General features: G+C 43.8%; 1 protein-coding gene across 1 annotated transcript in view; it reads left to right on the top strand.

Moving 5' to 3' along the window:
• The first annotated feature begins 594 nt into the window (after positions 1-594).
• Positions 595-12,273, top strand: part of STMND1 (stathmin domain containing 1) — a 30,274-nt gene continuing 18,595 nt past the window's right edge. The window contains exon 1 of the mRNA XM_003263542.3: positions 595-738. Within this exon, the coding sequence (XP_003263590.1) occupies positions 658-738 (81 nt within the window). The 5' untranslated portion in view covers positions 595-657. The remainder of the gene's footprint in view (positions 739-12,273) is intronic.

Here is a 12,273-nt window from a genome sequence, read left to right on the forward strand (position 1 = left end):
GTATGGGTTTCTGCTTGTGCGACCGTCTTTCTGAGGTCGCTTTGTGCCACTGCCTTCTGGTGCTGTCGGGGCCGCCTCCACTCTGTCCTCCGGCCCTCAACAGCCGTCTCTGCGACTGGACACCTGCCTCGCATTCCACACGATCACCTTCACTACGGACAGTGTCTAAAAACAAGGATGTGGTCCAGGCACCAGGGGTAGGGGCGTGTCACACACACCGTGTCTTACAAAGAGGAAAAATAAGAGGTTCCCGCAAGATGCTTGCGACTCTGGTACTTTTCAAAGTAACGCAGCCAGGCAGCGGGCCTTCCACCGGCCCCTCGCTCTGGATAGGGCTTTTGCATCCTAGCTGTGATTTAGACGCCTCCAATCTTCTAGTTTTCAGTTACCAGAGTCCCATCTCCGCCCAGGTCCCAGGTCTGCATGACGTAATTTATTGTGGCAACCATTCCTGACGACTGCCCAGAAACCCAGTGCGTCCTGCCCGGAGTTTAAGCGCGGGAAGTGGGAGAGGCGGGTGGCGCCCGAGCGCAGCGGCAGGGGCACAGGGCGCAAAGCGCAGGAGGGCGGGACCACTAGCGCCGGAGCGCGGCAGGGAGCGCTCGCGGGGTCGCACAGCAGCCAAGCCCGCGGAGGAGGAGCGCGCGCGCGCGCAGCATGGGCTGCGGACCTTCCCAACCTGCTGAAGACCGGAGACGTGTACCTGCGCCCAAGAAGGGCTGGAAAGAGGAATTCAAGGTAATAAATAAATAAATAAATAAATAAATAAACAAACAGACAGACAGACAAACGGACATAAAGCCTTTTGTCTAGGAGGTCTCGCGATTCCCACGCTTGGGGGCGACCAGAGTTGGCTGGAGCAGGGTCGGTCGAGGCTAGTTAACGGGTGGGAGCAACTTTATTCTGCCGGTGTTTAACTGCTGTCTTAACCGGGACTAGACAGATGGATGGATAAATATCAAAATATATCTATCTATATCGATAGAGAGTATAGATACAGATATATGGCTATAGGATCAATTTTGAGAGCCTTTGGTGTTTAGAGATTGCGAAGGTGGTCACACCCCAGGGCAGAAGCAAGGAATAACCGGATGAGCAGTATGTTCTGCACAGAGCTAGGGTTGACCGTGATTCTCGAAGGAAGGTTAGCGTCCCTAGGAACTGCCATATATTATTGGCTTCTGAAAAATAGGCCCTTTGGTCGTTTCTTAAAGCTGGGAGAGATCTCAGAACCTATCTGGCTGCATCCTCTCGATTCATAGATAAGGATCATGAGGCCCAGAGAGATAGGCGACTTGTCCGAGGCTGCACAGCTAATTTGGGGGCACAGCGAAGGTAGAATTTAGTTTTCAAGAGTTTCGTTCCAGTACTCTTTTCCCTAGTTCCTCAAAGCTGCATGCCCTGTAATTCTTCTAGAGACATTATGGGGAATTTTTTCCAGAGCGAGACCTAGAGGGATGAGTTGGTTGAACAGAAATGAGGTCCATGATTTCTTTGCATCCTTACCACCCTCCAGATTCCACAGACAGCGCTAGCAACCCTCAAAGGTCCACCTAAGAGGGGTTACACCGAAAGATAAGGCTACCATATAATTTATCATCAAAATTATGCTTTTAAGAGTGAAAGGGAACCCTATTAATACATTTTCCCAAAGACCCTGGCTGAAGCACAGCAAACTGGGACTTATGGCCACCTTTCCGAAGGGTCATTTTTGGAGCTACTGTTCAGAGCACACACTTGGTCTCAGCAGGCACTGTGCAAGACACTATTAAGTGCCAGCTGCAGCACCTACTTCATGTGGGGCACATCTGTTGGGCTCTTGGAGTACATTTGGAAACAAGCAAACCAGAATCTAGTGAAGGCTGACTCCACATTTAGTACCTGGTGCCCTGGGGGAAGCCTGTGCCCAAATGGCCACCCATCTTAACACTGTTTTCTGCTTTCCATCCTGAAACTGCCACTGTCTCTGTATAGGGACCCATTACTTTTTTTTTTTTTTTTTTTTTTGAGACGGAGTCTTGCTCTGTCACCCAGGCTGGAGTGCAATGGCACGATCTCAGCTCACTGCAACCTCCGTCCGCCGGGTTCAAGCAATTCTCCTGCCTCAGCCTCCTGAGTAGCTGGGATGACAGGCGTGTGCCACCAAGCCTGGCTAATTTTTATATTTTTATTAGAGACAGAGTTTCTTCATGTTGGTCAGGCTGGTCTCGAACTCCTGACCTCATGATCCACCCGCCCCAGCCTCCCAAAGTGCTGGGATTACAGGTGTAACTCACCGCACCCCGCTAGGACCCATTACCTTTTATGGGGTATTTCTGCCTCTCCTGCCAGGATCCTAACAAGTTTCTCTTCCACACTGCCACCTATCTTGCCAAGGGAAAAATTTCTCTTCGTGTGCAAAACCCTTTAGTTTATAATCTATCCTGTCCCTCTAATGTCATCCTCTTCTCTTGTCTTCTGCCAATGCCTGTCACTCATGGGCTCTTGGGTCTGCTAAACCAAATGACTCTCAGGGCTCAGTTCTTCCAGGCTTCTCACACTTCCATGCCTTTACCTGTTCCATTCCCTCTTCCTGAGATGCCCTCCCTGGGACCCTCTCCTATTGGCCTGGTGAACTCATGATCACTTTGGACTAATACGCAGAAATACTTTTTTCTCCCATTTTTCAAAAACACATTAATGTCACTTAAAAGTGCTAATCCATTGTTCTTGTCCCCCTTTTCATACAAAAATCTTTTTTATTTTTTATTTATTTTGCTGGCCTGATTACATATAAGACTTCAACAGAAGGAAATGTGTTTCTTTTCTTGCCGTTATCATTTGTTCCATCTCATGGTTACTGCTGAAACTAATTTCGTTGCATAGCATAGGAGGGGATGCTAAAAACCAATCCTCTCCAAGCGTCAAATACAAGATGTCTTCTGGGCCAAGCCATTCCAAGGCCCAGGAGGGTTCCTGGGTTTCTACCTAAATTTCTTGGGTAAGATAATTATCACTTCTTGCTTGGATTTTTGTACAAGTCTCCTAATTGCGCTCCCTGGATCCTTTTTCTACTTCCTGCTCCACCTGACCTCCTCCTCTAATCACCCACATGACCTCCAGAAGGATCTTTCTCAAATGAAATCTGATTATCTCAGTCCTCTGTCGAAAAGAAGTCACCAACCCATTAGGTAGGACACATAAACCCATGGTAAAGAGTATGACAAGCTAGGTTTGATTTCTAGATTTATTATTTATTTGTTGCGTGACCTTTTTCAAGTTATTTAACCTCCCTGTGCCCCAGTTTTCTTATTTGTAAAATGAGGGCAGTAATAATACACATAGTGGGGCCTCTCTATCTGTGGTTACCACATTCAGGGATACAAGAAGCATGGCTGGAAAATATTTTTTTTTTTTTTAAAACTGTGCTGAACATGTACAGACTTTTTTCTTGTTATTGTGCCTTAAACATACAGTACAACAACTATTTACATAGCATTAACATTGTTTTAGGTATTTATGAATAATCTACAGATGACTTAAAGTATACAGAAGGATGTGCATAGATTGTATGCAAATACTACACCATTTTCTATAAAGGACTTGAACATCCATGGGTTTTGGTATCCGAGGGAGGTCCTGGAACCAATCCCCCACTAATGCTGGGGATGACTGTACTTACAGAGTTGTTGCGAGGGTTAAATAAACTCAATATACGTAAAGTGCTCATACCAATGCCTGACACAGAATAAGTGCATGATGTAAATTATTTCAATTATTATTATAAGATAAAATCCTGGCCGGGTTTGATGGCTCATGCCTGTAATCCCAGCACTTTGGGAGGCCGAAGCAGGCGGATCATCTGAGGTCAGGAGTTCGAGACCAACCTGACCAACATGGAGAAACCCCCTCTCTATTAAAAATAAAAAATTAGCCGGGCGTGAGGGCACATGCCTGTAATCCCATCTATTTGGGGGGCTGAGGCAGGAAAATAGCTTGAACCAAGGAGGCAGAGATTGCGGGGTGAGCTGAGATTGAGAGGTGACAGCATGCTGGCAGTCCTCACAGCCCTTGCTCGCTCTCTGCGCCTCCTCTGCCTGGGCTCCCACTTTGGTGGCACTTGAGGAGCCCTTCAGCCCACCGCTGCACTGTGGGAGCCCCTTTCTGGGCTGGCGAGGGCGGGAGCCGGCTCCCTCGGCTTGCAGGGAGGTGTGGAGGGAGAGGCGCGAGCAGGAACCGGGGCTGCCGGCAGCGCTTGCGGGCCAGCTGGAGTTCCGGGTGGGCGTGGGCTTGGCAGGCCCCCCGACTCAGAGCAGCCGGCAGGCCCTGTCGGCCCCGGGCAATGAGGGGCTTAGCACCCAGGCCATCGGCTGCGGAGGGTGTACTGGGTCCCCCAGCAGTGCCGACCACCAGTGCTGCGCTCGATTTCTCACCGGACCTTAGCTGACTTCCCGCGGGGCAGGGCTGGGGACCTGCAGCCCGCCATGCCTGAGCCTCCCACCCCCTCCATGGGCTCCTGTGCGGCCAAGCCTCCCCGACGAGCACCACCCCCTGCTCCACGGCGCCCAATCCCATCAACCACCCAAGGGCTGAGGAGTGCGAGCGCACGGCGTGGGACTGGCAGGCAGCTCCACCTGCAGCCCCAGTGTGGGATCCACTGGGTGAAACCAGCTGGGCTCCTGAGTCTGGTGCAGATGTGGAGAACCTTTATGTCTAGCTCAGGGATTGTAAACACACCACTCAGCACCCTGTGTCTAGCTCGAGGTTTGTGGATGCACCAATCCACACTCTGTGTCTGGCTGCTCTGGTGGGGCCTTGGAGAACCTTTGTGTCCATACTCTGTATCTAACTGATCTGATGGGGACGTGAAGAACTTTTATGTCTAGCTCAGGGATGGTAAACACACCAATCAGCGCCCTGTCAGAACAGACCACTGGGCTCTACCAATCAGCAGGACGTGGGTGGGGCCAGATAAGAGAATAAAAGCAGGCTGCCCCAGCCAGCAGTTGCAACCCGCTCGGGTCCCCTTCCACATTGTGGAAGCTCTGTTTTTTCGCTCTTTGCAATAAATCTTGCTGCTGTTCACTTTTTGGGTCCACACTGCTTATATGAGCTGTAACACCCACTGCGAAGGTCTGCAGCTTCACTTCTGAGCCAGTGAAACCACGAACCCAACAGAAAGAAGAAACTCTAAACACATCTGAACATCAGAAGGAACAAACTCCAGACACACTGCCTTTAGAACTGTAACACTCATCGCGAGAGTCCGCGGCTTCATTCTTTAAGTCAGTGAGACCAAGAACCCACCAATTCCCAACTAAAGATCATGCCACGGCACTCCAGCTTGGGCAACAAGAACAAAACTATCTCAAAAAATAAAATAAAATACCTGTAATCCCAGCACTTTGGGAGGCTGAGGCAGACAGATCACAAGGGCAGGAGATCCAGACCATCCTGGCTAGTGTGGTAAAACCCCATCTCTACTAAAAGTAGAAAAATTAGCTGGGCGTGATGGTGGGCTTCTGTAGTCTCAGCTACTCGGGAGGCTGAGACAGGAGAATGGTGTGAACCTGGGAGGTGGAGCTTGCAGTGAGCCAAGGTGGCGCCACTGCACTCCAGCCTCCGTGACGGAGCCAGACTCCATCTCAAAAATAAAATAATGATAAAATCCTAAATCCTTACTTAGCATGCTGTCCTGGCCCATCGGGAGCTGCCTTCTGCTAACTCCTCCAGTCTTGTCTCTCCCCACACTCACACTGTAGACAAACCTTAGGACTTGTTCTCCAGGCCCTTTCTGTCCCTAGCTCCATGCCTTTACACCTACTGTTTCCTCTCCTTCCAGACTTCCTTCTCCCTCTCTTGGGTCACATGATAAATGTGTACCCATTTTACAAGACACTCGAGGTCACTCCTCCTGAAGCTCTTCATGACCTCCCACCCCTAACCTCTGCCACCATGCTGGCAGGGTTGATGTTATACTTTCTACTATCATATTTCAAAGCATTTTATTATATGTGTTTGTTTCTATATTTGCCTTTCATCCTGTGCGGTTACCTCCTTGAGGACAGGCACTGTTTTTTAATCTTTGTGTCTCCAATTCTTACTACACTGCCTGATACTGATCAGGCACTAATGAATCTTTCTTGAGCAAATGCATGTCCCTCCTGGTTCCAAGATTCCTTAATGTCTTCTTGTCTCCTAGTAGCATAACTAGACTAATGACAGTCTGCAAGAAGGAAATTCAATTTTAAAATAACCTGAAAATAGACTAAGAGTCGACACATGCATATACCTTCTTTCCTAGCCCCAAGCACTTGACTTTGGAAATCTGATCTGGGAAAGGTATGATTATTAATTAAACACTCTATAGCTATTGGAATAATAATAATTTCTTTCACAGCTTTCATAAATGCATAAGGCTTAGGGTTCAGTAGTTCAGCAGGATCTTTAAAATGAAATGAATGTGTTTGCTTGCATGAAATATTTATGTTTCTTAGTAACATGACTTTAAAATATTCTAAATCAAATTTCTTGAGACCTATATACAGACTTCCCTTTCACTTTTACTTTAGTCTAAAGTGGTGAGAAGATACAGTAATAAAATAATGCATAATAATAAGAAAAGCATGGAAAACTTCTTAGTTGGAGAAATGTTATTCTTCTATAAGAATAACTCAAAATTCCTTGCCTGTTATAAAAGAGGAGAGGCTGGATTGGAATAGATGGTCTCCAAGGACCCTGCACAGTTTTTTCCCAATACCTGATAAGAAAATTCTAGTTGATTGTCAGTAAAGGGGAGTAAATTACTTCTTAAAAATCAAATTTTGAAGAAATTCTTATATGTCTATAGACAAATATATTCACAAAATACATCTGCTAATAATTTGACTTAAGAAGGTTTTAACTCCAGGGTACCTTGACAAATTATTCCCTTCAAGCTGTTTGGTAAATATGTTTCCCAAAACCTATAGAACAAATGTAGTACATCCATACCAAAAAACAAATAAGCAAAAACACACAACAAACAAACAAAAAACACCTGTCCGTAGTTTAAGCAATACCTTATTTGGAATGCTGATTATTTCTGTGCATAGCTGTTAGCTTATAATTCACAACTTTTAAATTCTACTTAAAATTGATAAAAAGTTTATCCCTAAGACACTGAGGTATGAAATAAAGTTCATAAAATGTAGAAACACATTGAATCTCTACCCTCAAGGAAAAAATAGAACATTCCACTCACCATCCCATCCCCTCCCCAAGTATCATTACCTATATAATAATGCAGGTGACTTCTTTTCTTCTTCTTCTTTCTTCCTTCTTTCTTCTTCTTCTGAGACAGAGTCTCACTCTGTCACCCAAGTTGAAGTGCAGTGGTGCAATCACGGCTCTCCGCAGCCTCAACCTCCCCTGGCTCAGGACATCCTCTCACTTTAGCCTGCTGAGTAGCTGGGAATACAAGCATGAGCCAACACGCTTGGCTAATTTTTGATATTTTGTAGAGATGAGTTTGGCCATGTTGCCAAGGCTTAATGTAGGTATACTTCTTACTGGTGTGAAAATATAAATTCTTCATGTATGTGTAGAATAAGAACACTGCTATATCCCTGAGAGGCATAGATCTAATTAACTTATAAATATGTCTGGTCTTTAAACTATGTCTGTTCTCAAGTCTACACTCATTATGAAATTGGGTTAAAATTTCCAGAATGTGTTACACATGGGTAAGATATTTGAAAGACATTCTGAGTTTTCAAAAGAGAAGAACCTTAAATTTCTGCTCTGGTTTATGTTGTTTCATGATAAAAGACTGTGTTTTGTCTGCTACAATTTAGGTTTTGGTCACCAGCAGAGCTCAAAGGCAGACTGTCTCTAAGTAAGAACAGATGGGTAGAGATCCTTGCTAAGGCCTGGATTCCAAATCCAAGTAGTTATAGTAGCTTTGATAACACAATTGTGAGGTCATTGAGGTTGTGGTATTTAAATCTATGCCAAGTTGTAACGTACAGAAAGTCTTTGTGAAAAGCCATCATTTAGATGAAAATATTCAAATTCGCTCTCAATTCCAACGTGGGCGTTTTGCTATTGTTGTTGTTGTTACAGTCGTTAAATCATTAAATTTTTCCATTTGGAAAAAGTCCAAGAGTCTTTCAAGAGTCTCCACTTGGAAATGTTAAATGACAAAACTGCACCCTGTTTGTAACTCAGTGCTTCTCTAGGATCAAAAAATGATGGATCTGCAAACCAAACTAAACTTGTGAAAATACTTGTCTTACCATCACTGCAGATATTGGTTTTAGTAGTTTATTTGGAAAGAAGGAAAACAGTGTTCAATATGACTTACATGATGTGCATCTTTACCTTTAGCATGAACTGTGAGCATCAGATATGGTCTCCTTCCTGTTCTTTTCTTTTTCTTTTCTTTTCTTTCTTTTTTTTTTTTTTTTTTTTGAGATGGAGATGGAGTCTCGCTGTGGCCCAGACTGGAGTGCAGTGGTGCAATCTCGGCTCACGGCAACCTCTGCCTCTCGATTTCAAGTGATTCTCCTGCCTCAGCTTCCTGAGTAGCTGGGATTACAGGTGCCTACAGCCACACCCAGCTAATTTTTGTATTTTTATTGGAGATGGGTTTTGCCATGTTGGCCAGACTAGTCTCGAACTCCTGACCTCAGGTGATCTGCCTGCTTCGGCCTCCCAATCTCTTCTTTTATTATATGTTTTATATACATATAAAACACACATATATATAACATATGCACATATGTTATGTGTAATATGTTGTATGTAAAGACTCCTTTCTTGGTTCTGCTTACTCTACAGGGACAGGATGGGCAGTAACTGTGTCCATGAAGAAGGACAGATGGATGGAGACAGAGAAAAGCACATCGGCACATCGTTGCTTTTAGGCTTTCTCTTTTTGCCAATTCCAATTTCATATCCACTGAGTTTTTGATTACTTTCTTGTTTGTTTGGTTGGTTTTTCATTATTTCCCATGTAGCCCTGAGACACAGAACTAATTAACCCTCAACACAATGAACTGATATTGGTTTAGCTGGAGTTATCATTTTGCGTAAACACAGTGATAAGGAGCTATGTAACTCCCACTACAAGCATGCAAGAATCCCTAACTGAATTATGAAAACCTGATTGTGGCAGACACCACCATAACCTAGCCATTGCGATTTCTACTTAGGCTCTGAGGAACTTCAAACGTTAGAGTAATTCCAGAAAGTGGTTAACACATGCTTGTATATATTTTTTAAATTTGTACGACTTTTACTGTGAAAGTACCAAGAGTTTCATGACAAGGCCTTATTTTTAATTCATTTTTCTTAAAGAAAATGTTTCCTGCCTAGAGTCATAATTTTAGAGCCAGAGGACCTCCCGTCTTCAAACTGAAGCTCTGAGAGGTTGCTTCTCACAGTACACTGTCTAATATTTCTGGACCCACTTCTTTCCCCTATTTTCACTGCCACCATCTTTGCTCATGTTTAATCACTTCTCACCTTGACAACTGCAATAATTGCAACTGATCGCCATGTTCTGTTCCTTCCGTCCACTCCTGTCACTTGCAGGAACCCAAAAGTGATTTTTCTAGAAAACCCTCCTGATGATTTTCATTTATTTCCATGGATAAAAATCCTACACAGGATTCCTGTTGCATTCAAAATAGAATCCATCTCCTTTGCTTGTCACACAATACTTCCCTTTTTCACCTCAGCGCCTTCTACTGTCTACCCCAATCTGTCTCTGCTACACGGGAAAATTTCATGTTCCTGGACACACAATATGGTTTCATTTCTCTGTCTTGTGTATGCTTTTCCCTCTGCCTAGAATGTCCTTTTCTCCTTGTCCACTGGAAGCTCATTTATCAAGAACCAATTCAGGCATTTTTTCTTCTTTCATACCTTTTGCTCCCTCCAACAAGATACAAACTTTTATCACAGTACAGCAAAGCTTTGCTGCAGAGAGTGGGAGGTTGGGCATGGCGTCACATGCCTATAGTCCCAGCTACTGGAGAGACCAAGGCAGGAGGATTGCTTGAATCCATGCACTTTGATTGTGCCTGTGAATAGCCACTGCACCCCAGCCTGGGCAACATATGAAGACCCTGTCTCTAAAAAAAAAGAGTAGGAAGTGGAGGGCAGAGTCCTAAGGCCCTTCAAAGACTCGGCAGGAAAGAAAAGTGCCCCTTGGGCCAAAAAGTCAAATCAACAGACATTAAATGAGTCCGGTCGCGGTGGCTCACATCTGTAATCCCAACACTTTGGGAGGCCGAGGTGGGCGGATCACGAGGTCAGGAATTCGAGACCAGCCTGGCCAACATGGTGAAACGCTGTCTCTACTAAAAATACAAAAATTAGCCAGGCATGGTGGTGCGTGCCTGTAATCCCAGCTACTCGGAAGGCTGAGGCAGGAGAATCACTGGAACCCGAGAGGCAGATGTTGCAGTGAGCCGAGGTCGCACCACTGACTCAAGCCTGGGTGACAGAGCAAGATTCTGTCTCAAAAAATAAAAAAATAGACATTAAAAGAATTCTGAGAAGACATTACCAAGTGGAAGATGCATGTGTTCTTTGTGTTCTTATCTTTTCTGGAGACACTGAGGAGACCTCCCGTGGTGTGTGTGTCTTAGATGGAGAAGACCTTGATAGCATCCATTGAAATGAGAAGTGGGAAACTTGCAACGAAAGAGGGCCAGCACCTGGAGAAAGAAGACATGGTAGTCAGGGGAGATACGATAAAAGCTTTTCTGAACACGTTAGCATTTAAAATTTACTTACTCTAAAAATAAATGACAGTTCCTTAAATTGAATTAATTCAGCTTTGTGGAAAAACTCATTACATTGTTCTTATTTTGATGTGGAACTGTGAAAAATTTAACACGGACCAGCATTTTGTCATCAATGGTTTACTAAATCACCGAGAGGCCATTTTTATGCTTTGTTTTGACCTATTTACAAGCAATGGAACTGTGGTTTGAAGAAACAGACACCCTTGAAAGGAGAAGGTGGAATTATAAATTAGTGCAGCATTTATGGAATGCCTTCTGGAAACACATATTAATATAAAATGTGCACATCCTTAGACCGAGCATATCCACATCCAGGAATGTATTCTCATGGAATGATTGGATGGATTCATGGGTTCACAGTGATGTATATTCACAGATATTATTCCAACACAGTTTATAATATTGAAAAGTTAAAAACACCTACATGTCTTTCAGTAGGACTTGGTTAAATACATTGTGGCATAGTTACATAATGAGCTCCAATGCCATCATCAGATAAGTAGCTACTCCTTATCACTAAATAGAATGAGGTAGACCTATGTATGTTGACATAGGTAAATGTTTCTTATATATTGTTAAACAGGTTACAGAAACATAATTTAATATGTAATTCTTTTTATTATCTTTAAAACAGCTTTATTAAAATATAATTCACATGATTCACCTACTGTCTTACTCTGTTTGTGCTGCTGTAACAGAATACCATGGACAGGGTAAATTAGAAAATACAGAAATTTCTTTCTCATAGTAAGTCCAAGATCAAGGCAATGGAAGGTTTGATTATCTGGTGAGGGCTGCCCTTCTGTGTCCTCACATGGCAGAAAAGCAGAGCAAGTTAGCTGAAGCTATGTGAAGCTTCTCTTTATAAACACCTTAATCCCATTAATGAGGGAGTATCCCTCATGGCCTAATCAACTCTTAAAGGTCCCACCTGTTAATATTATCACATTGGTAACACCTGAATTTGAAAGGGACACATTCAAATCATAGCATCCATTTAAAATGTACAATTGACAGCCATTACCACAATCTAATTTTAGAACATTTTTGCCCTCTGCAAAGAAATGGCTACCCATTAATAGTCAATCCTCATTCCCCCACCCTAAGCAATCAATAAATCTGTCTTCTGTTTCTATAAATTTGCCTGTTCTCAATATGAATGGCCTTTGTGATTGGCTTTTTTCACTTAGCATAATATTACCCAGTATCATCTATGTTGCAACATATGTCAGTGTTTAATTTCTTTTTCTTGCCATACAATATTCCTTTGGATGACTGTACCACATTTTATTTATACATTCATCGGCTGATGGACACTTGGGTTGTTTCCACTTTTGGGGTATTATAAATAATAATTGTGAATATTTGTGTGCAGGTTTTTTGCAAGAACAGATGTTTTTACTTTGCTTGGGTACATACTTAGGGGTGAAATTTCTGGGCCAGGCACGGTGGCTCACGCCTGTAATCCCAGCACTTTGGGAGGCTGAGGCAGGTGGAT

Source organism: Nomascus leucogenys, chromosome 8, assembly GCF_006542625.1.
Source record: "Nomascus leucogenys isolate Asia chromosome 8, Asia_NLE_v1, whole genome shotgun sequence".
NCBI lineage: Eukaryota > Metazoa > Chordata > Mammalia > Primates > Hylobatidae > Nomascus > Nomascus leucogenys.